The 25,239-nt window shown below is 43.3% G+C and overlaps 1 protein-coding gene across 3 annotated transcripts in view; it reads right to left on the reverse strand.

The window, feature by feature from the left end:
- The window catches only part of LOC123997460 (choline transporter-like protein 5-B), a 123,459-nt gene that overhangs the window by 15,696 nt on the left and 82,524 nt on the right, over window positions 1-25,239 (reverse strand). For all 3 annotated transcript variants that reach the window (XR_006832113.1, XM_046301738.1, XM_046301725.1), the window contains exons 3-8: window positions 19,007-19,080; window positions 12,780-12,864; window positions 11,634-11,718; window positions 11,371-11,499; window positions 10,700-10,760; window positions 10,377-10,500 (exon numbers count right to left, since the gene is read on the reverse strand). Coding sequence is in view for 2 of the 3 variants with exons in the window: in XM_046301738.1 (XP_046157694.1) it covers window positions 10,377-10,500; window positions 10,700-10,760; window positions 11,371-11,499; window positions 11,634-11,718; window positions 12,780-12,864; window positions 19,007-19,080 (558 nt within the window). In the remaining variant the exon portion in view is untranslated. The remainder of the gene's footprint in view (window positions 1-10,376; window positions 10,501-10,699; window positions 10,761-11,370; window positions 11,500-11,633; window positions 11,719-12,779; window positions 12,865-19,006; window positions 19,081-25,239) is intronic.

Genomic DNA, 25,239 nt, shown 5'->3' on the forward strand with positions numbered 1-25,239 from the left:
GTGGACAAATCACGTGTAAGGGTGAGACGAGCCCAGCCATGCCTGAGGGGTTCACCACCAGGCGAAAAGCTGAGAGATTACAAAAACGGCCCTTTAAAATTGCTGTAAAGAAAAAAAAAAATTATGGGAAATGAAGGAGCTGTCACCCTAACAGTGGTTGAGGTCATATGAAGTTCACCATTTGGGTGAGATGAAAGATAACATTACATCTGTCATAACAAAAACATTACACCAGTCAAAACAAAAAACATTACACCAGTCAAAACAAAAACACATTACACCAGTCATAACAATAGCATTACACCAGTCAAAACAATAGCATTACACCAGTCAAAACAATAGCATTACACCAGTCAAAACAATAGCATTACACCAGTCAAAACAATAGCATTACACCAGTCAAAACAAAAGCATTACACCAGTCAAAACAAAAGCATTACACCAGTCAAAACAATAGCATTACACCAGTCAAAACAAAAACATTACACCAGTCAAAACAATAGCATTACACCAGTCAAAACAATGAGGATGACAGACGACTAGTCAACAATAAGGACATCAATCTGAACCCCAACAAATCAGCCGGGCTAGACAATCTGGACCCTCTCTTTCTAAAATGATCTGCCGAAATTGTTGCAACCCCTATTACTAGCCTGTTCAACCTCTCTTTCGTATCATCTGAGATTCCCAAAGATTGGAATGCTGCCGCGGTCATCCCCCTCTTCAAAAGGGGGAGACACTCCAGACCCAAACTGCTATAGACATATATCTATCCTACCCTGCCTTTCTAAGGTCTTTGAAATCCAAGTTAACAAACAGATTACCGACCATTTCGAATCCCACAATACCTTCTCCGCTATGCAATCTGGTTTCAGAGCTGGTCATGGGTGCACCTTAGCCACGCTCAAGTTCCTAAACTATATCATAACCGCCATCGCTAAGAGACATTACTGTGCAGCCATATTCATCGACCTGACCAAGGCTTTCGACTCTGTCAATCACCACATACTTATCGGCAGACTCAACAGCCTTGGTTTCTCAAATGATTGCCTCGCCTGGTTCACCAACTACTACTGATAGAGTTCAGTGTGTTAAATCGGAGGTGCCACAAAGTTAAATTCTCGGACAGACTCTTCTCTGTATACATCAATAACGTCGCTCTTGCTGCTGGTGATTCTCTCATCCACCTCTATGCAGACGACACCGTTCTGTATACTTCTGGACCTTCTTTGGACACTTAACTAACCTTCAGATGAGCTTCAATGCCATACAACTCTACTTCCGTGGCCTCCAACTGCTCTTAAATGCAAGTAAAACTAAATTATGCTATTCAATCAATCACTGCCCGCACATGCCCGCCCGTCCAGCATCACTACTCTGGACGGTTCTGTCTTAGAATATGTGGACAAGTACAAATACCTAAGTGTCTGGTTAGACTGTAAACTCTCCTTCCAGACTCACATTAAGCATCTCCGATCCAGAATTCAATCTAGAATCGGCTTCTTATTTCTCAACAAAGCATCCTTCACTCATGCTGCCAAACATACCCTCGTTAATCCGACCATCCACCGATCCTCGACTTTGGCGATGTCATTCACCAAAGCCCCATATACTACCCACCACTGCGACCTGTATGCTCTTGTTGGCTGGCCCTCGCTTCATACTCGTCGCCAAACCTACTGGCCCCAGGTCACCTACAATTCTCTGCTAGGTAAAGCCCCACCTTATCTCAGCTCACTGGTCACCATAGCAGCACTCACCCGTATGCTCTAGCAGGTATATATTTCTGGTCACCCCCAAAGCCAATTCTTCCTTTGGCCGCCTTTCCTTCCAGTTCTCTGCTGCCAATGACTGGAACAAACTGCAAAAATCACTGAAGCTGGAGACTCATATCTCCCTCACTAGCTTTAAGCACCAGCTGTCAGAGCAGCTCACAGATCACTGCACCTAGACCATCTGTAAATAGCCCATCCAACTACCTCATCCCCATGCTGTATTTATCTTGCTCCTTTGCGGCCCCCGTACCTCTACTTGCACATTCATCTTCTGCACATCTACCATTCCAGTGTTTAATTGCTATATTGTAATTACCTCGCCTCTATGGCCTATTTATTGCCTTTCCTCCCTTATTCTACCTCATTTGCTCACATTGTATATAGACTTTTTCTGCTGTATTATTGACTGTATGTTTGTTTATTCCATGTGTAACTCTGTGTTGTTGTATGTGTCTAACTGCTTTGCTTTATCTTGGCCAGGTCGCAGTTGTAAATGAGAACTTGTTCTCAACTAGCCTACCTGGTTAAATAAAGGAGAAATATAGAAATATATATTTTTAAATAGAGCAGTCATAACATCAAGGCACAAGTACAGCAGACAAAGTGAGTGCCGCTGAGTCTGGTGGCTTGAGGCTCAGAGATAAATCTTTCTGGTTCAGAGACTGAGGGAAGGATAGGTTAGAGGACATCATCCCTGCTCTGTCAGAAGCAACGAACACACTGTCAGAAAAGGTCTTCAAAACAGTTTCAACTCATGACAAGGACATCAGAATACCACCTTCATTTTCAGCTACGAAACTCCATTTTTGTGTTCAGACTGACTTTCATAGACGGAGGTAGGCCTAAGAGATGATAACTTGTGGATTTAGAATTTCACAATCTGCATTATCTTCCAAGAGAATTCTCTTCGATTATAAAAGCCGTATATATCCCCCCCCCAAGCAGACACATATGGCTCTTTTATTTAACTCTTTAGAGAAAACATTTATCCGGAGGCTGCATTCATTGTAGCTGGGGATTTTAACAAAGCCAATCTGAAAACAAGACTCCCTAAATTTTATCAGCATATCGATTGCGCAACCAGGGTGGTAAAACCTTGGATCATTGTTACTCTAACTTCCGCGACGCATATAAGGCCCTGCCCCGCCCCCTTTCGGAAAAGCTGACCACGACTCCATTTTGCTGATCCCTGCCTACAGACAGAAATTAAAACAAGAGGCTCCCACGCTGAGGTCTGTCCAACGCTGGTCAGACCAAGCTGACTCCACACTCCAAGACTGCTTCCATCACGTGGACTGGGACATGTTTCGTATTGCGTCAGATGGGAATATTGACGATGATTCGGTGTGCGAGTTCATTAAATCGAAGATGTCGTTCCCATAGCAACGATAAAAACATTCCCTAACCAGAAACCGTGGATTGATGGCAGCATTCGCGTGAAACTGAAAGCGCGAACCACTGCTTTTAATCAGGGCAAGGTGTCTGGCAACATGACTGAATACAAACAGTGCAGCTATTCCCTCCGTAAGGCTATCAAACAAGCTAAGCGTCAGTACAGAGACAAAGTGGAATCTCAATTCAATGGCTCAGACACAGGCATGTGGCAGGGTCTACAGTCAATCACGGACTACAAGATGAAATCCAGCCCAGTCACGGACCAGGATGTCTTGCTCCCAGGCAGACTAAATAACTTTTTGCCCGCTTTGAGGACAATACAGTGCCACTGACACGGCCTGCAACGGAAACATGCAGTCTCTCCTTCACTGCAGCCGAGGTGAGTAAGACATTTAAACGTGTTAACCCTCGCAAGGCTGCAGGCCCAGACGGCATCCCCAGCCGCGCCCTCCGAGCATGCGCAGACCAGCTGGCCGGTGTGTTTACGGACATATTCAATCAATCCCTATACCAGTCTGCTGTTCCCACATGCTTCAAGAGGGCCACCATTGTTCCTGTTCCCAAGAAAGCTAAGGTAACTGAGCTAAACGACTTAGCACTCACTTCCGTCATCATGAAGTGCTTTGAGAGACTAGTCAAGGACCATATCACTCCACCCTACCTGACACCCTAGACCCACTCCAATTTGCTTACCGCCCAAATAGGTCCACAGACGATGCAATCTCAACCACACTGCACACTGCCATAACCCACCTGGACAAGAGGAATACCTATGTGAGAATGCTGTTCATCGACTACAGCTCGGCATTCAACACCATAGTACCCTCCAAGCTCGTCATCAAGCTCGAGACCCTGGGTCTCGACCCCGCCCTGTGCAACTGGGTACTGGACTTCCTGACGGGCCGCCCCCAGGTGGTGAGGGTAGGCAACAACATCTCCTCCCCGCTGATCCTCAACACGGGGGCCCCAAGGGTGCGTTCTGAGCCCTCTCCTGTACTCCCTGTTCACCCACGACTGACGCCTCCAACTCAATCATCAAGTTTGCGGACGACACAACAGTGGTAGGCTTGATTACCAACAACACGAGACGGCCTACAGGGAGGAGGTGAGGGCCCTTGGAGTGTGGTGTCAGGAAAATAACCTCACACTCAAACAAAACTAAGGAGATGATTGTGGACTTCAGGAAACAGCAGAGGGACACCCCCCTATCCACATCGATGGAACAGTAGTGGAGAGGGTAGCTAGTTTAAGTTCCTCGGCATACACATCACAGACAAACTGAATTGGTCCACTCACACTGACAGCGTCGTGAAGAAGGCGCAGCAGCGCCTATTCAACCTCAGGAGGCTGAAGAAATTCGGCTTGTCACCAAAAGCACTCACAAACTACAGATGCACAATCGAGAGCATCCTGGCGGGCTGTATCACCGCCTGGTACGGCAACTGCTCCGCCCTCAACCGTAAGGCTCTCAGAGGGTAGTGAGGACTGCACAACGCATCACCGGGGGCAAACTACCTGCCCTCCAGGACACCTACACCACCCGTTGTTACAGGAAGGCCATAAAGATCATCAAGGACATCAAACGAACCACTACCTGTTCACCCCGCTATCATCAGAAGGCGAGGTCAGTACAGGTGCATCAAAGCTGGGACCGAGAGACTGAAAAACAGCTTCTATCTCAAGGCCATCAGACTGTTAAATAGCCACCACTAACAAGTGGCTGGCCAAACACTGTCATTGACACTGACCCAACTCCAGCCATTTTAATAATGGGAATTGATGGAAATGATGTAAATATATCACTAGCCACTTTAAACAATGCTACCTTAATGTTACTTACCCTACATTATTCATCTCATATGCATATGTATATACTGTACTCTACAACATCGACTGCATCCTTATGTAACACATGTATCACTAGCCACTTTAACTATGCCACTTTGTTTACTTTGTCTACACACTCATCTCATATGGAACACGATACCATCTACTGTATGCTGCTCTGTACCATCACTCATTCATATATCCTTATGAACATGTTCCTTATCCCCTTACACTGTGTATAAGACAGTAGTTTTGGAATTGTTAGTTAGAACACTGCATTGTCGGAACTAGAAGCACAAGCATTTCGCAACACTCGCATTAACATCTGCTAACCATGTGTATGTGACAAATAAAATTTGATTTGATTTGATTTGATTTGATAATTACTACACTAATCTGAGGGTGCTCTTTTCCAGTTTTACTAAATTAAATCTTTGCAAAGATTATGATAAAAAATAAGGAACACGATGACGAAGGAACACGATGACGAAGGAACACGATGACGAAGGAACACGATGACGAAGGAACACGATGACGAAGGAACACGATGACGAAGGAACGAAGGAACACAATGACGAAGGAACGAAGGAACACGTTGAGGAAGGAACACGTTGACGAAGGAACACGTTGACGAAGGAACACGTTGACGAAGGAACACGTTGACGAAGGAACACGTTGACGAAGGAACACGATGACGAAGGAACACGTTGACGAAGGAACACGTTGACGAAGGAACACGATGACGAAGGAACACGTTGACGAAGGAACACGTTGACGAAGGAACACGTTGATGAAGGAACGCGATGACGAAGGAACACTATGACGAAGGAACACATTCATGAAAGCCAGGTGACGTGACACTCAAGCTTTTAAGACCAATAGTACATCAACTGTAAGCTACATTGTTACTCTTTATTAGGGCTTTGATATTGACATCATACAACATTTGGAGGTAATCTGTCCCCTTTCCTTTCCACAGCCACAGTCAAGAGAGGAGCAGCAGCAGCAGATTACCGATGATGCACATTCAAGTGGGAAGGTTAGTTTGAAAACAGTGAACTCGGGGCTACAGAAGGTTGAAACACTGTAATTAGTTTGAGACCTTTCCAATCCTTGCTGCATGGCGATAACCTGGCTATGAAGGAAAAGCATTCAACTGGTCATCAATTTCTTGTTTCAAAGGCAAACGGGTTTAAATCAATGCAACCATGGAATTTGATGCACTAATGATGGCAACTCATTGATACAAAACTATCAAGACCCTGCATCTGTCTTAATTGCTCCTGTAATCATTCCCACCAGTTAATCTAAACTTATTGAAAGTCACTTAACTGTACTACTCTGAAGCTACAGAATACGTTGTATTTTCATGCAGACATGCATAGACGGCTTTCAATATGCATGAATGATCCACACTCCACACGCTATTAGGCATGAGTCTCATTGCCCAGTTGTCCGACCCTGCAATAGCTGTCCAGTTGACTCTGGGTTCAGGAGTGGAATCCCTATGAACTTTCACTGGGAACGGTCATGTCCCTCCCCCCACATTTTGAAATAGCATTTTTTTTCATCCCAGTTTTATCATTTGAATGTGATACAAAACGAGGCAACCGTGTGCTTTAGGACCATGCAGATGCCTCTGAGCGGTCGGGTAGGCTGTTTGGAGTGTTTATCCAACTGGATCCACTTCTAAAACCAAAGTTGCGCCCCTGGTTTCAATGCATTCACATGACCAAACATCAATGAAGCCTCAGTGAACAGATTTGTGCAGCGTTAATCTTTCAGGTCTGCTGGTCAAAAATATTCAACCATTTGATACCATCACCCATAACATCTCTTCCACTTATGCAACAGTCTCCCTCAGCCTCGACAGCATTTCCACAACACAATGGGATGTTGAGGAGAGCAGGACTTACTTGGACAAAAATTCCAACTATCAAATCAAGCTTTATATATACACAGCACATTTCAGACATGGAATGCAACACAATGTGCTTTACAGGAGAAAAGAAAACGAATAAAAAACAATGAAAATAAAAGCTAAAAGCTAAAAATATTGTTTTAAGATCTATTAAATATGTCCACAGTTTCAGCCCCCCTCAGGTTCTCTGGCAGGCTATTGAACAGGCTGGGGGCATAATAACTAAAAGCTGCCTCTTGGTCCTAGGCTTTGGGATAGTTAAAAGGCCAGTACCAGAGGACCTGAGGGAACTATTGGGTACATAACTTAAAAGCATGTCTGATATGTATTGGGGTGCAGAATCGTGAATTTACTTTAAAAACAATCTTAAAATTCATTCTAAAACTTTCCGGGAGCCAATGCAGAGACATTGAAACAGGTGACCCGAAGTCGGTTCCTCTCCTTGTTCGGGCGGTGCTCGGCGGTCGAAGTCGCCGGTCTTCTAGCCATCGCCGATCCACTTTTAATTTTCCATTGGTTTTGTCTTTGTTTCCTACACACCTGGTTTCCATTTCCCAATTACTGGTCATGTATTTAACCCTCTGTTTCCCCCCAAGTCTTTATGTGTGATTGTTTATTGTTCACGTCGGTACATTTCCGTCTGGTTTTGTCCGGGTGCTGGTTTCACCCTTGTTTTGTGGCAACCGTTAATGTTCGCAACCGTTAATGTTCCTTGTGCTATTTTCTTGAGTAAGTGCGTTGTTCACTCATCTCTGCTCTGCTGCGCCTGACTTCATGCACCAGCTACACCCACCGCCTGACACCGTCTGGTCTTGGTTTTGCAGTTGACCAATGGCTTTCTTGTATAAACCAGACAGGAGAGCATTACAGTAGTCAAGTGTGCTTGTAATAAATGCATGGATGAGTCTCTCTTTATCAGCCGGAGAGAGAAACGGCCACACCTTGGCAATGTTCCTCGGGTGGCAAAAAGCTATTTTAATCACGTTCTACTGTGTGATTCTAAATTTAGATCAGTATCTAAAATAACACCTAGGTTTTTTACCTGGTGTTTTATCTTTATTTCTCAAGGTGCTTTGACTCCAACAATAAGAACGTTGGACTTGTCTTGATTTAGCTGGTGGAAGTTGTGAGACATATCGCGTATTTAAATCACTAATACAATATAATAATTTATACATGGAGATAAAATCCTCTGATGACACAGAAATGTAAAATGGTGTATCGTCTGAGTAGCAGTGCTTTCTGATAACGCTGCCAAGGGGTTACTGAACAGCATTTTTCACTGTTATGTTCACCAATGATGACAAAAAACTCTCGACAGGTTAAATAGGTCCTAAACCAATTTAGAACTGGACCGGAGAGGCCAACCCACCTCTCCAGTCTGTGAAGGACATCATGGTCAACAGTGTCAAATGCAGCACTTAAATCTAAGAGTAGCGAGAGCTGTTTAGCATCTGCATTGGCTCTAAGATAATTTACTACTTGAACTAAGGCTGTCTCTGTGCTGTGGTGGGCACAAAACCCAGATTGGAATTTTTCAGAGATACAGTTGGCACATAAAAAAATATTTAGCTGTTTGAACACAAATATCTCCAGAATTTTGCTTAAGAATGTAAGGTTGGAAATTGGCCAAAAATTGCTAAGAGCTGATGAATCTAGATGACTTTTCTTCAGAAGGGGTTCCATCATAGCTGTTTTTAATGCAGTGGGGAAAATGCCTGTGAACAAGGAGTGATAACTAAAGGCTGCCTCTTCTTCAGATATGCAATTAAAAACGGTTTTGAAGAAGATGTTGGGAATAGGATCAAGAAGGCATGTAGAAGGCTTAAGTTGTGAGATCACTTTCCTGAGCATGTCTGTGTCATCCAGGGAAAATTACTCCATATTGCCTTTACATGGTCGTCTAGGGCACATATCAAGCTTCTCATCAGGTCTTGCTTGACTGATACCCAGCCTAACGTTGGTTTTCTTCTCTCTAAAAAATGCCGCAAACTCATCACATTTAGATGTGGAGGAAAATTCACATACTGTAGGTTGGCGGGGGTAGGATTACAGGCCATCAATGGTCGAAAAGAGCACTGTCAAATTATTCTGATTAATAGTGATCAAGTTTTTTTAAATGAGCCCGTCTGGCATTTCTAATTGCCCTTACAGTGCCTCAAACAGTGCATTCAGAAAGTATTCAGACCCTTTGACTTTTTCCACATTGTGTTACGTTACAGCCTTATTCTAAAACAGATTCAATATTTTTTATGCTCATCAATCTACACACTATATCCCATAATGTAAAAGTGAAAACAGGTTTTCAGAAATGTTTGCAAATTTATATTTAAAAAAAATCTAAATTAAATACCTTATTTACAAGTACAAGTATTCAAACCCTTTGCTATGAGACTGGAAATTGAGCTCCGGTGCTACCTGTTTCCATAGGTCATCCTTGAGATGTTTCTACAACTTGGAGTCCACCTGTAGTAAATTAAATTGATTGGGCAGAGAAGAATGGGAGAAACTCCCCAAATACAGTTGTACCAAGCTTGTAGCGCCATACCCAAAAAGACTCAAGGCTGTAATCGCTGACAAAGGTGCTTCAACAAAGTACTGAGTCAAGGGTCTGAATACTTATGTGAATGTGATAGATTTTTTTGGCAAATGTTAAAAATAATTAAATCTAAAAACCTGTTTTTGCTTTGTCATTATGGGGTGAGTAGATGGATGAGGGGGAAAAAAAAACATTTAATCAATTTTAGAATAAGGCTGTAACATAACAAAATGTGGAAAAAGTCAAAGAGTACTGTCACGTTTACTCCCACTCCCGCTCCCCCTCTCCGGCGCTCGACGTCGCCAGTTGTCTCATCATTATGCAGACCTTCCACCATCGTTACACACACCTGCGCCTCATGACACTCCCCTGGACTCCATCACCTTCCTGATTACCTCCCCTGTATCTGTCACTCCCCTTGGTTCTTTCCTCAGGTGTTATTGACTCTGTCTCATGACACTCCCCTGGACTCCATCACCTTCCTGATTACCTCCCCTGTATCTGTCACTCCCCTTGGTTCTTTCCTCAGGTGTTATTGACTCTGTCTCATGACACTCCCCTGGACTCCATCACCTTCCTGATTACCTCCCCTGTATCTGTCACTCCCCTTGGTTCTTTCCTCAGGTGTTATTGACTCTGTCTCATGACACTCCCCTGGACTCCATCACCTTCCTGATTACCTCCCCTGTATCTGTCACTCCCCTTGGTTCTTTCCTCAGGTGTTATTGACTCTGTCTTAATATGTGTTAATATGTTAATTTTGTTGGTTTACTTGAATTCAATTGGCTATGAATGACATTGGCGGTAAGTTTGATATAATTTGTATGGTAGGCTATCAGTCTATAAATAGTGTTTCCACCAAACTACCTCGACAACATTTCGACTACAACAGAGGGACGTTGAGGAGAGCAGGACTTACTTGGCAGCATCCCTGAGATCGATCACGCTCCTCGTTTTACCTAACCCATCTTTGAAGTCTGTCTTGTTGGCGACAGTTAGCGTTCCGTTCCTGGTGATAAAGTCAGGGAAGCACCTCTGAAGGACTGAAACACACAAAGAAATATTTAATGGCTAAGAATAATGTTTCAATGTCATAGACTGTTTATAAGTATCACTTTCCTTTCCCAACCCCTAACACATAATGCCCCTCCCACAGAACCTAAGTCTTAGAATAGACAGTCTGAATCTTAAGTCACCATAATGATAGTGGAGGAACTGTGTGTAGAATCTAGATTCACTTACAAGGTCTGCTTGGCACTATCATAGATGGGCAGTCCTCATCTCTCAAGACATGTGCAACTGACTAAAGGGAGAAAAGAGAGGAAGAAGATGTCAAACAATGTAAATTCAGTGACGTCAAATCCTCAGAGTTGAGTGTTTATACCAACTCATAGGTTAGGATGACTGGTAAGACATCCTATCACCATATCCTATGAGTTTGCCATTATCCAAAAGGACCATGAGGAGAGTAGGCGTGTGGAACAGAACAGAACAGAAGACTGTCATACATTAGAGACTGGTAGGAAACCCTTCCTGAGTCATTTGTTGTTTTAGCACTCTGGTCTCGGTGCAGACGAAGCGCACACTCTTTTCTTCTATCTCTTCCTCCCTCTTTCCCCCTTTCAGTCACTCCCTCTTAGCCACAGAACTTTTAAATCTCATTATGTTTCCTTTACATAATACATTATAGGCCTAGTACTTATAAAGCAATATAGTGTTTTTCCGTATAATTAAATGTACAACAAGATATACTCTAATTGCAGCAACTAAATTACTTACTGATTCTAATAAGATTGCCATTTCGGAAGAGTCTTGGTCGCTACTGACTTCTAGACGGATAACCATTACAGATGACATCTGTTCAGAACACTCAAGGACTTGATAAGGTGACTGGAGGCATCAGGTCTCTGTACCTTTCTAGGATTGTCGAAGCCCGGCTTGCAGAACTGCCTGTAATACTCCCAGTAGCTGTTGTTGTACCTGTAGTTGTACTGCATGTCTAGGTATGTGGAAAATCTGTCTGGGCACTTGGAGACGCAGAGCTGAGAAGAGAGAGGTAGAGACAAACATTCATCAATGCTTAACAACAGAGAACACTGACCTTGTATAATCAAGCAAGAAAAACGAGCAGGAGCAGAATAGCATAATGTGTGCCGCGTAAAGAGGGGCCTCTTACTTGGGTTGTAGGGCACTGGAGGTTAATGAGAACGGCAGGATTGGCACATTGCAATATGTTGAAGTAGAATAATATGGCTTTGTTGCTGTAACCACAGTGAAATGGAGAGAATATTAATTTGTTTTCCAACACACACAATGACAGTTTTATTAGAAAACGCTGAGAACAAATGTTGTATTGAAAATAATGGCAGATTGAGCTGCCTGTCAAACAGAGGCAAGACACAGTGTAAACACACAGGGTGCAGGGAAGCCTGTGGTGGTGATTATGCTACTTTAAATTCACTTTTCATACATGCCACGCAAAGCCCTATACAAACTAAAGGGGGGATTACTGTAAAGCAGGGCTCTGCAACCCTGTTCCTGGAGAGCTACCCTCCTACAGGATTTCCCTCCATTCCTGTTCCTGGAGAGCTACCCTCCTACAGGCTTTCCCTCCATTCCTGTTCCTGGAGAGCTACCCTCCTACAGGCTTTCCCTCCATTCCTGTTCCTGGAGAGCTACCCTCCTACAGGATTTCCATCCATTCCTGTTCCTGGAGAGCTACCCTCCTACAGGCTTTCCCTCCATTCCTGTTCCTGGAGAGCTACCCTCCTACAGGCTTTCCCTCCATTCCTGTTCCTGGAGAGCTACCCTCCTGCAGGCTTTCCCTCCATTCCTGTTCCTGGAGAGCTTGTCTTACGGGTCCCCCATGGGAATTGAACCCACAACCATGGTGTTGCAAGCGCCATGCTCAACTAACTGAGCAACACGGAAGCCACACCCTTGTGCAGGTTTTCACTCCAACCCCAGTTATAACTAACCTGATTCACCTTCTCAATCTGCTAAGTATTTCAATCCGGTGTGCTAGACTGGTTGAGTGTAAACCTACAGGACAGTAGCTCTCCAGGAACAGGGTTGGAGAGCCTTGCTGAACAATGAAGGGTAGCTTAAAATGACTATGTTTACAGACTAATCCCAGGCTGCTTACATTCTCTTCCAAGTGCAGAATTATTTTAGAGGATATTAATGTGAAGCCACACTTGTCCTAAGTGCAATGTAATGATATAGTACTATACCTATCCATAGTAACTGTATACTATCCATTGTACTGTAGATACAATACATTTTTCTCCAAACACAGAGAGCGGTCTTTCGTTCTACTTACGCGTTGGGGGTCCCCTGCTGTCCACAGAACTGTCCGTGGCTGTCGGTGGGGTAGACCACCTTCCTGGTGTCGCCATGGATCCAGGCTGCAACCAGACAGACGGCCACATCATTAGCCTCATTCACAGACCTGTCATATGTCAATCATTCTGGACATGAATTAGTGATAGGCTCTGCCTGACTGTGTATGTATTGGAATATTCTGACAGTCTAATGTACATGCACAAGTTGTCTTGACCTCTGAATGCTCAGCTACGAAAAGCCAACTGACATTTACTCCTGAGGTGCTGACCTGTTGCACCCCCTAGAACCACAGTGATTATTATTTGTCCCTGCTGGTCATCTATAAATGTTGAACATCTTGAAGAACGATCTGGCCTTAATAACGATGTACTCCTATATTCTCCATCCGGCACAGCCAGGAGAGGACTGACCACCCCTCAGAGCCTGGTTCCTCTCTAAGTTTCTGCCTTTCTTGGGAGTTTTTCCTAGCCACCGTGATTCTACATCTGCATTGTTGCTCTTTGGGGTTTTAGGTTTCTGTATAAGCACTTTGTGACAACTGGTGATGTAAAAAGGGCTTTATGTGATTGATTTGATTGACTACCATTATCACTTCAGCCCACAGCTACTGTACATCAGTATAAAAACAGGTCAAATGGGATCCAATGAAGACTGCTGTTATGAATCAAAATCAGAAGCCAGATATGAATATATTAGTGTGTCAAGCTGAGACTGGCTGTTCAGACATTACAAGGACAACCTGAAAAAGTCTATGTGAGAAACTTACAGTTTCTCTTACAGAGATTACAGTGATTATTATTATTTGACCATGCTGGTCATTTATGAACATTTGAACATCTTGGCCATGTTCTGTTATAATCTCCACCCGGCACAGCCAGAAGAGGACTGGCCACCCCACATAGCCTGGTTCCTCTCTAGGTTTCTTCCTAGGTTTTGTGACTTTGTGACATCAGCTGATGTACGAAGGGCTATATAAATACATTTAATTTGATACAGAGTGATAATACGAGTGTAAGACACTAACAAAACCAAAGCCAAGGTAATCCAATAATTCCAACACTTTCTCCACCAGTCTGCATCTTTTGAGGCTTCAATTCACGATGCAATCCTGTGTTCAATAGTTTTTCTAACCTGTTCAAAACATAAACAGCAAAGAATTACCTAGGAGGACAATATTATTTTCTAGCCTGCCTCACACAGCTGGGAGGTTGAGAAAGGGAAGTTATGCACGAGGAAGAGCACATGGGAGGAGAAAGAATGAAAAGCTCTTCACGTAATTGCTGACATGCCAGTGTCTATTTGAAGTCACCTCCATTTTCATGGCTCTGGCTCTCTTAAAGTAATTGGGCAACAGACAGTCCTTCCTCTGCCCAGACTTGGACGTGACTACACTGCCAATCGAAGTCTGAGAGGGACTCCACTTTGAGAGAAGACATCAACATTGATTTCATTTGACTCACTGAGGGTGTGTGTGTGTCATACAGACTACATACAGACTTAGGTGTGTGTGTGAGGAGATTCACATGATTGATTCCAATCTACTGAGAGGAACACTGGAGTATGCTGTGTTTAACTGCTCTAATTAAATGCCTTAAAAAGGCATGGAGGCCAGAGGACATCACCCATTTCTCTAGAGAACATGCTCTAACCTCCAATCGGAAGATTAGAAGCACAGATTAGGGAGATGCCATTGAGCAGTGGTTCCCAAACTTTTCATAGTCCCGTACCACTTCAAACAATCCACCTCCAGCTGCATACCCCCTCTAGCACCAGGGTCAGCGCACTCTCAAATGTTGTTTTCTGACATCATTGTAGTCCTGCCACACAAACACACACACACACACACTATACAATACATTTATTAAACATAAGAATGAGTGAGAGTTTTTGTCACAACCCGGCTCGTGGGAAGTGACAAAGAGCTCTTATAGGACCAGGACACAAATAATAATAATCAATAATTTTTCTCTTTATTTAACCATCTTACATATATAATATATCGTTCATTGAAAATTGTGAATAACTCACCACAGGTTAATGAGAAGGGTGTGCTTGAAAGATACACATACTGTAACTCTGCAATGTTGGGTTGTATTGGAGAGAGTCTCAGTCTTAAATCGTTTTCCACACAGTCTGTGCTTGTATTTAGTTTTCATGCTAGTGAGGGCCGAGAATCCACTCTCACATAGGTACGTGGTTGCAAAGGGCATCAGTGTCTTAACAGCGCAATTTGCCAAGGCAGGATACTCTGAGTGCAGCCCAATCCAGAAATCTGGCAGTGGCTTCTGATTAAATTAAATTTTCACAGAACCGCCTGTTGCAATTTCGTTCAGGATCTCTTGCTCAGATATCGGTAAGTGGACTAGAGGCAGGGCATGAAAGAGATAACGAATCCAGTTGTTTGTGCCATCTGTTTTGGGAAAGTACCTGCGTAATTGCACACCCAACTCACTCAGGTGCTTCGCTATACCATATTTGACATTGTCTGTAAGCGTGATCATTTGCACACAAAAATCATACAATGATGGAAAGCCCTGTGTGGGATGTTTGGGATGTTTAAAGCTTGGGAAATCTTTTTGTATCCAAATCCGGCTTTAAACTTCTTCACAACAGTATCTCGGACCTGCCTGGTGTGTTCCTTGTTCTTCATGATGAAATTACTGCTTCGCATACAAGCCAGTGAATTATATGCGTTACAGCTGGATGAGTCAACAGAGGTGGCGGGCCTGGCACAGCTGTTGGTATATGTCTGTTGCGTTTATGGGGGGTCAATTAAGGAAGACATCCTCTTCTGGAAACCAGGACAACAGGAGAGGATATTTTTGAAAACTATAAAAATATCCTCTCCTGTTGTCCTGGTTTCCAGAAGAGGATGTCTTCCTTAATTGACCCCCCCATAAACGCAACAGACATATACCAACAGCTGTGCCAGGCCCGCCACCTCTGTTGACTCATCCAGCTGTAACGCATATAATTCACTGGCTTGTATGCGAAGCAGTAATTGTTTCAAAACATCTCCTGCCATGTCACTGATGCATCGTGAAACAGTGTTGTTTGATGAAGTCATTGTCTGTATAGTTGTTTTGGCCTTTTCCCCCAGCATTGTCCCAGCCACAGCCGCAGAAACAGGAAGAATGAATTCCTCCACAATAGTCTGGGGCTTGCCTGTCCTAGCGACTCAGTAGCTCACCATATAAGACGCTTCTAGCCTCTTCTTATTAATGGTATCTCCTGCTTTTATACATGTCTTACTACGCGAAAGTCGACTTAATTCTCACTCAAAAACCGCCCGTGCTTATTTTTCAAATGTGTTTTGTTTCTAAATGTCTGCACAAGAGTTGTGAGATAGTACTTTTGCACATATAACATACTGTGGCTGAGGAAAGGCAAACACCCAATATAAGTGAACCCCAAATCAATGTAGTTCTCATTATCAAATCAAATTGTATTTGTCACATACACATGGTTAGCAGATGTTAATGCGAGTGTAGCGAAATGCTTGTGCTTCTAGTTCCGACATTGCAGAAATAACCAACAAGTAATCTAACTAACAATTCCAAAACTACTGTCTTATACACAGTGTAAGGGGATAAAGAATATGTACATAAGGATATATGAATGAGTGATGGTACAGAGCAGCATAGGCAAGATACAGTAGATGGTATCGAGTACAGTATATACATATGAGATGAGTATGTAAACAAAGTGGCATAGTTAAAGTGGCTAGTGATACATGTATTACATAAGGATGCAGTCGATGATATAGAGTACAGTATACACGTATGCATATAAGATGAATAATGTAGGGTAAGTAACATTATATAAGGTAGCATTGTTTAAAGTGGCTAGTGATATATTTACATCATTTCCCATCAATTCCCATTATTAAAGTGGCTGGAGTTGAGTCAGTGTCAGTGTCAGTGTGTTGGCAGCAGCCACTCAATGTTAGTGGTGGCTGTTTAACAGTCTGATGGCCTTGAGATAGAAGCTGTTTTTCAGTCTCTCGGTCCCAGCTTTGATGCACCTGTACTGACCTCGCCTTCTGGATGATAGCGGGGTGAACAGGCAGTGGTTCGGGTGGTTGATGTCCTTGATGATCTTTATGGCCTTCCTGTAACAACAGGTGGTGTAGGTGTCCTGGAGGGCAGGTAGTTTGCCCCCGGTGATGCGTTGTGCAGACCTCACTACCCTCTGGAGAGCCTTACGGATGAGGGCGGAGCAGTTGCCGTACCAGGCGGTGTAGAAGTTTGTGAGTGCTTTTGGTGACAAGCTGAATTTCTTCAGCCTCCTGAGGTTGAAGAGGCGCTGGTGCGCCTTCTTCACGATGCTGTCTGTGTGAGTGGACCAATTCAGTTTGTCTGTGATGTGTATGCCGAGTAACTTAAAAATTGCTACCCTCTCCACTACTGTTCCATCGATGTGGATAGGGGGGTGTTCCCTCTGCTGTTTCCCGAAGTCCATTATATTTGTGCCTCTTCGATGGTGCAATGGGTGTAGAAGCTATTCGGCTGCATCAGATTCAACAACTGTCAGTGTCCATGCTAGCTGGGCTAACCACAAATGTAGAATTACTGATGCTAGCATTGGATGTGCTCGTGGAAGCAGAACAACTTGTGTCGTCGACAGGTGCAGGTGTAGTACTGCTATAGTACTGCTGGTAGTAGCATTACTACCAGTAGAGCTGGTATGAGTCTCTATAGAAATGCTGGCCTTACTTTTTAACCCTTTATCCATTTTCGAGCAAACTGAATGAGCAGCAGCTACATTTGGCTACATATGGACCGTTAGTGGAATTCCCGCTGGAGAGTAACGGTTAATGTGATTGGATGTTAATTATTTGAGTAAGCTACCTGTATTTGACATTGTGATGTTATTTTGCTGAATACGAGATGTTTTTTTGTTTGTTTTTTTGGCACTGAGACAAGGCTACTCAGGCTAGAGAAAAAAACTGTATAGCCCCGTTGGAAAATAAATGGACCGTTTGAAAATGTTAAAAACAAATATATATTTGACATTTTTAAATGTGAATCACATTTTTATTTGGCGTACCCCCGACGGCATTGCAATATCTGCCATAGAGTAACCTCAGAAAACAAAAAGTGCCTCACATACAAACATACTGTTGTTAAGAACTCCTGCTCATTAAGGAATGTGTCTGTCTCTGGGGAAACTCAGGCGCTCATATTTCTACCTCCCACAAACTACACAATCAGAGGCTCTGTTGCTCAATGCAAAAATGGCATCAAATACAACACTAACATCGATATGGCACCACAGTTGGTGGAATATATAGAACACAAAGACTGTCTAGATGAGAGCTAGCCACGCAGAAACTCACTAACTAACAAACATGAACACAGACGAACTCACACACACACCAACTTTCCTCACACCATCTGCTTAGACCAGTTTCCCAACCCTAGTACTTGAGTACCCTCAACAGTACACATTTTCATTGCAGTCCTAGACAAACACACCTCATTCAACTCATTGAGGCATTGATGATTAGTTGACAAGTTGAATCAGGTGTGCTTGTCCAGGGCTACAATGAAATAGTGTACGGATAGGGGTACTTGAGGACCAGTGTTGGGAAACACTGGCTTACATGCTGACCAGACCGGAGAGTCTGCGATGCCAAGGGCTAAAATAGAACTCCGACGCAGATCGCGCTGAATGTCCTGCCTCTCCCATCTCCTCGTTGGTTTATAGAAGCAGTTACCCACGTGCCATCTTCTCATTGGTTATACCCACGTGGGTGATTGAAAGACTAACTGTTTTTCCGGTAGTCGTGGTAATACTATGAAAGTTTAGATGCTGATCACCATATAAGTTCAAAGATGAAAAATCCTGGAAGGAGGAGAGTTGACTAGAAACGATTCGGTTGGCCGTCTTATGTGTGGATTAATTGTCGGAGTAGAGGATCTTGTGCATTTCAGGTAGAATAACAACTCAATGTTTATATCCCAGGACAAATTAGCTAGCAACAGCAAGCTGCGTGTTGTGATAGCGTTTGGTGTAGGGGGACAAAATACATTTATGCACGTAAGTACACGATGGCGCACGCGCGCAGCCGGTTTGGGTTCTGTCTTAGACCACATCCTTCTTTGAGGTACAACAGAGGGAAGGGGGATGTGTGTGGGACACTGGGACTTTGTTGTTATGAATCCTCTGTCTGATGAAATATGCAGCAACATGACAACTCACCCACGGTGCCCAGAGCGATGTAGCCGAGGATGACGATGACGAAGATGACACAGCACAACACATCCGTGCAGGCCCTGGGGAGAAGAGAGAGAGATAGATAATATAAACAGAGAGAGAGACAGAGTGTAATATTTACTGTACATTTGTATCGTTAATTATCTAGTTCACTTGCTTTGGCAAAGTTAACATATGTTTCCCATGCCAAAGCCCTTGTCATGACTGCCCTTGGGGGAGGATCATAGGCGCCACCCCCCCCCCTCTCTCTATTCAATTCAAGGGGCTTTATTGGCATGGGAAACACATGTTAACATTGCCAAAGCAAGTACATAAACAAAAGTTAAATAAACAATCAAAATGAACAGTAAACATTACAATAACAGAAGTTACAAAATAATTAAGACATTTCAAATGTCATATTATGTATATAAACAATGTTGTAACGATGTGCAAATGGTTAAAGTACAAAACAGAAAATAAATAAACAATTATGGGTTGTATTTACAATGGTGTTTATTCTTCAATGGTTGCTATTGTCTTGTGGCAACAGGTAACAAATCTTGCTGCTGTGATGGCACACTGTGGTATTTCTCCCAGTAGATAGAGTTGATCAAAATTGTGGATCTGTGTAATCTGAGGGAAATATGTCTCAAATATGGTCATACATTGGGCAGGAGGTTAGGAAGTGCAGCACAGTTTTCACCTCATTTTGTGGGCAGGGTGCACATAGCCTGTCTTTCTCTTGAGAGCCAGGTCTGCCTACGGCGGCCAATATCAAGGCTATGCTCAGAGTCTGTACATAGTCAAAGCTTTTCTTAAGTTTGGGTCAGTCACAGTGGTCAGGTATTCTGCCACTGTGTACTCTCTGTTTAAGGCCAAATAGCATTCTAGTGTGATCTGTTTTTTTTTGTTATTTTTTTCCTATATGTCAAGTAATTATCTTTTTGTTTTCTCATAATTTAGTTGGGTCTAATTGTGTTGCTGTCGATTGGCTATGTGGGGTCTGTTTGGGTTTGTCAACAGAGCCCCAGGACCAGCTTGCTTAGGGGACTCTTCTCCAGGTTAATCTCTCTGTAGGTGATGGCTTTGTTATGGAAGGTCTGGGAATCGCTTCCTTTTAGGTGATTGTAGAATTTAAGGTATCTTTTCTGGATTTTGATAATTAGCGGGAATCGGCCTAATTCTGCTCTGCATGCATTATTTGGTGTTTTACGTTGAACACAGAGGATATTTTTGCAGAATTCTGTATGCAGTCTCAATTTCGTGAATTCTTGGTTTGGGAGCAGACCCCAGACCTCACAACCATAAAGTACAATGGGTTCTATAACTGATTCAAGTATTTGGTTTAAATGGTTTAAACTACAACTCTACAAAAGACAAGACCAGAGAATGTGGAGATCATCCCCATGCTGAAACGGTGAAAAAATCTACAAACTAAAAGACCAATTTTTCAGACTGCACCTGTTTAAATACTTTAGTCTGGTAAACACATCCATCCTAAAAACATTTAGAATGGTACTCTGTCGTATCCATAATAACAACCTACAACTACGGAAGACTTTCATCTCTGGTGGACAAACCAGACACTTTCTGTCGACAATCTATCCAGCAGATGGACCGGCGATCACAGAGAGGGACAACAAAGGCAAACACCAGTCTCAACATCAACAGTGAAGAGGCTCCTCTGTCCAGTCTCAACATCAACAGTGAAGAGGCTCCTCTGTCCAGTCTCAACATCAACAGTGAAGAGTCTCCTCTGTCCAGTCTCAACATCAACAGTGAAGAGGCTCCTCCGGGGTGCTGGCCTTCTAGGCAGAGTTCCTCTGTCCAGTCTCAACATCAACAGTGAAGAGGCTCCTCCGGGGTGCTGGCCTTCTAGGCAGAGTTCCTCTGTCCAGGCTCAACATCAACAGTGAAGAGGCTCCTCCGGGGTGCTGGCCTTCTAGGCAGAGTTCCTCTGTCCAGTCTCAACATCAACAGTGAAGAGTTCCTCTGTCCAGTCTCAACATCAACAGTGAAGAGTTCCTCTGTCCAGTCTCAACATCAACAGTGAAGAGGCTCCTCCGGGGTGCTGGCCTTCTAGGCAGAGTTCCTCTGTCCAGTCTCAACATCAACAGTGAAGAGGCTCCTCCGGGGTGCTGGCCTTCTAGGCAGAGTTCCTCTGTCCAGTCTCAACATCAACAGTGAAGAGGCTCCTCCGGGATGCTGGCCTTCTAGGCAGAGTTCCTCTGTCCAGTCTCAACATCAACAGTGAAGAGGCTCCTCCGGGATGCTGACCTTCTAGGCAGAGTTCCTCTGTCCAGTCTCAACATCAACAGTGAAGAGGCTCCTCCGGGGTGCTGGCCTTCTAGGCAGAGTTCCTCTGTCCAGTGTCTGTGTTCTTTTTCCCTCTTTTCTTTTAATTGGACAATCTGAGATATGGCTTTTTCTTTGCAGCTCTGCCTAGAAGGCCAGCATCCCGAAGTCGCCTCTTCACTGTTGAGACTGGTGTTTTGCAGGTACTATTTAATGAAGCCAGTTGAGAACTTGTAAGGAGTCTGTTTCTCAAACTAATATACTTGTCCTCTTGCTCAGTTGTGCCCCAGGGCCTCGCACTCCTTTGTCTATTCTGGTTAGGGCCAGTTTGCACTGTTCTGTGAAGGGAGTAGTATACAGCGTTGTACGAGATCTTCAGTTTCTTGGCAATTTCTTGCATGGAATAGCCTTCATTTCTGAGAACAAGAATCGACTGATGAGTTTCAGAATAAAGTTATTTGTTTCTGACCATTTTGAGCCTGCAATCGAACCCACAAATGCTAACGCTCCAGATACTCAACTAGTCTAAAGAAGGACAGTTTTATTGCTTCTTTATTAAGCACAACAGTTTTCAGCTGTTGCTTTGCTAACATATTTGCGAAAGGGTTTTCTAATGATCAATTGGTCTTTTAAAATGAGAAACTTGGATTAGCTAACACAACATGCCATTGGAACAGAGGATTGATGGTTGCTGATAATGGTCCTCTGTACTCCTATATAGAAATTCCATTAAAAATCTGCCGTTTCCAACTACAATAGTAATTTACAACATTAACAATGTCTACACTGTATTTCTGATCAATTTTATGTTATTTTAAATGGACAAAAAAATTGCTTTTCTATCAAAAATAAAAGGAATTTCTAAGTGACCCCAAACTTTTGAATGGTAGCGTATGTAGTGGGTCCATTCTGTTCTCCCGCTCTTTCTCATCTACCAATCCATCATATGGGTTTCATCCACTAGGGACTTTTTCTTGTTATCATGTTAGTAACCAATGTATGACCTATTGTGTGTGTGTTTATGTAATTCTGTGATTGATTTTAGATGCACTATTGTAAAGTGACTGTTCCACTGGATGTCATAAGGTGAATGCACCAATCTGTAAGTCGCTCTGGATAAGAGCGTCTGCTAAATGACTTAAATGTAAATGTAAATGTTAAATGATTAGTTAGTAAATAAATAATTAAGCCAATTTGTATACCGCTGATTCATGATTTATGATGCAAGGGTTTGTGCAGATTTGCGACATTCAGGGATGAGATTGATGAGGTAATAATACATTAATAGTAGACCATAATCGATAAGATATGAATATATCTGAAGAGTTCATTTGAGAAATAGAGACTCTTATAAACATTTTACTCTGGTGCCCCGACTTCCTAGTTAATTAAAGTTGCATGATTAGTTTCAATCACATAAGGAATAATTACACAATGAATTGATTTGATAATTTAACAGTCTTCACATTTAATGACAGCAAATGCTACAACACCCTTAAATTAAATTGAGAGAGAGAGATAAAGGGAAAGTTCTGCTCCTAAGTTGGGAGCAGAATTTGCCACCAGACCAGGTGTCATGTTAAGACTGAGTTCAGATAAAAACATTCCGAGGTACACTGAATTTCTAATGAGACAAAGCCCCGGAGGTCATACAATCTCCACAGAGATCTCTCCTACAGAGTTTATGCTCTCCACAGAGATTCCTCCGACAGAGCTTACGATCTCCACAGACTCCACCGACAGAGGTTTTACCATCTCCACAGAGACCCCTCCGATAGTTTATTCTCTCCATAGAGATCTCCCCCGACAGAGGTTCTCAAGGTTGGATTCCACAACAGTATGGTACATCTTTGCCCCCTTTAGAGAGGGGAGTCTGTCTCCTTCAGAGCTGGGCTTTCTCCTTCTGTCAACAGATAAGAAGTCTTCCCCCGTATCTCCCCTCAGAGGAGCAGTCAGCCTTGCCCCTCCATGGCCCGTCTTACAAAAACCATCCCTAACTTCAACCTTATGGTGTCCTCTTAAGGCATCCGCATGCTGCAGTTCAGCTGGCGTATAGCTGAAGTCGGCGTGCTCGCATACTACCTTAAAAGACCATCGCTTGAAGATCTTATTGTCTAAGAAAAGTGAGGAGAGAGAAAAGTGAGGAGAGAGGACCAAAATTATGTGGACACCTACTTGTTGAACATCTCATTCCAAAATCATGGGCATTAATATGAAGTTGGTCCCACCCTTTGCTGCTACAATAGCCTCCACAATTCTTGGAAGACTTTCCACTAGATGTTGGAACATTGCTGCAGGGACTTTTTTCCATTCAACCACAAGATCATTAGTGAGGGTTTGAGGTCAGGGTTCTGTGCAGGCCAGTCAAATTCAGTCACACCGATCTCAACAAATCAGTTCTGTATGGACCTCGCTTTGTGCATGGGGGCATTATCATGCTGAAAACGGAAAAAGCCTTCCCCAAACTGTTGTCACAAAGCTGGAAGCACAGAATCAACAGAGGGAGACAATTTCCCTTCACTGGAACTAAGTGACCTAGCCAAACCATGAAAATCAGCCCCAGACCATTATTCCTCCTCCACCAAACTTTAGAGTTGGCACTATGCATTGGGGCAGGTAGGGTTCTCCTGGCATCCACAAACCCAGATTATTTACACTCCTCCAGCTGATGCTTGCACATTTTGATCTTAGGCTTGTGTGCGGCTGCTCGGCCATGGAAACCCACTTCATGAAGCACGCAAAGAACAGTTCTTGTGAGGACGTTGATTCCAGAGGCAGTTTGAAACTCGGTAGTGAGTGTTGCAACCGAGGACAGACGATTTTTACACACTACGCACTTCAGCACTCGGTGGTGCCATTCTGTGAGCTTGTGTGGACTACCACTTCTCGGTTGAGCCACTGTTGCTCCTAACCTTCCACTTCATAATAACAGCAATTACAGTCGACTTGGGAAGCTCTAGCAGCGAAGAAATTAGACAAATTGGCTTGCTGGAAAGGTGGCATCCTATTACGGTGCCATGTTGAAAGTCACTGAGCTCTTCAGTAGGGTGCTTCTACTGCCAATGTTTGTCTATGGAGATTGTATGGCTGTGTGCTTGATTTTATACACCTGTCAGCAATGGGTATGGCTGGAATAGCCGAATCCACTAATTAGAAGTGTCCCCATACTTTTGTATATATAGTGCATAAACAATAGCCTAACTTCTAAATGTGCTTGGCCTTATAAATCATCAATATATACAGTGGTTCCTCCTTTAAAAGTTGCGAGCTTTACACCGCGGGACCCAGCGTTACAGCTTCATTGCTCCAGACCACCGCAAGGAGGAGTTAGAGCACTCAATATGCATTTGGGTCCTAAGGATTTTATATGACCAATCATATCGAGTGGTTCCAATGACGAATTTTGACGTGAGCCACCCGTCCCTGGTGACTTTCTTCAGCAAAGATGGCTGACAAAACATAACGGTGGGAGCTAATTTAAGTAATTATAACGTCATAACAAGTCAAGCAAAAAATGTACAATTGAGAGGAATATGTTAGTTAATGTAGAGACAAACAATTGTGCATCATTTATTGCCATAAAGTTAATTTACGAAAATCGCTATTTAGCAAAAAAATATATTTCAGTCATATCCAATACCAGGTGTATCAAACTCCCCTCTCCAACTCGAGCTAGGTGTGAACCCCCCCTTCCCCCTCCCTTCCAAACTTGAGCTAAGTGTGAACCCCCCCTCAACCCCCACCATCTTTCTACATCTATGTATCCATCTTTCCACATCTACCTACACATGGTGAATGTTCTGGAGGGGGGGGGGTATTAAATACTTTTTTTCTTTACATAGTTGAATGTGCTGACAACAAAATCACACAAAAATTATCAATGGAAATCAAATTTATCAACCCATGGAGGTCTGGATTTGGAGTCACACTCAAAATTAAAG

Source organism: Oncorhynchus gorbuscha, linkage group LG02, assembly GCF_021184085.1.
Source record: "Oncorhynchus gorbuscha isolate QuinsamMale2020 ecotype Even-year linkage group LG02, OgorEven_v1.0, whole genome shotgun sequence".
Taxonomy (NCBI): Eukaryota; Metazoa; Chordata; class Actinopteri; order Salmoniformes; family Salmonidae; genus Oncorhynchus; species Oncorhynchus gorbuscha.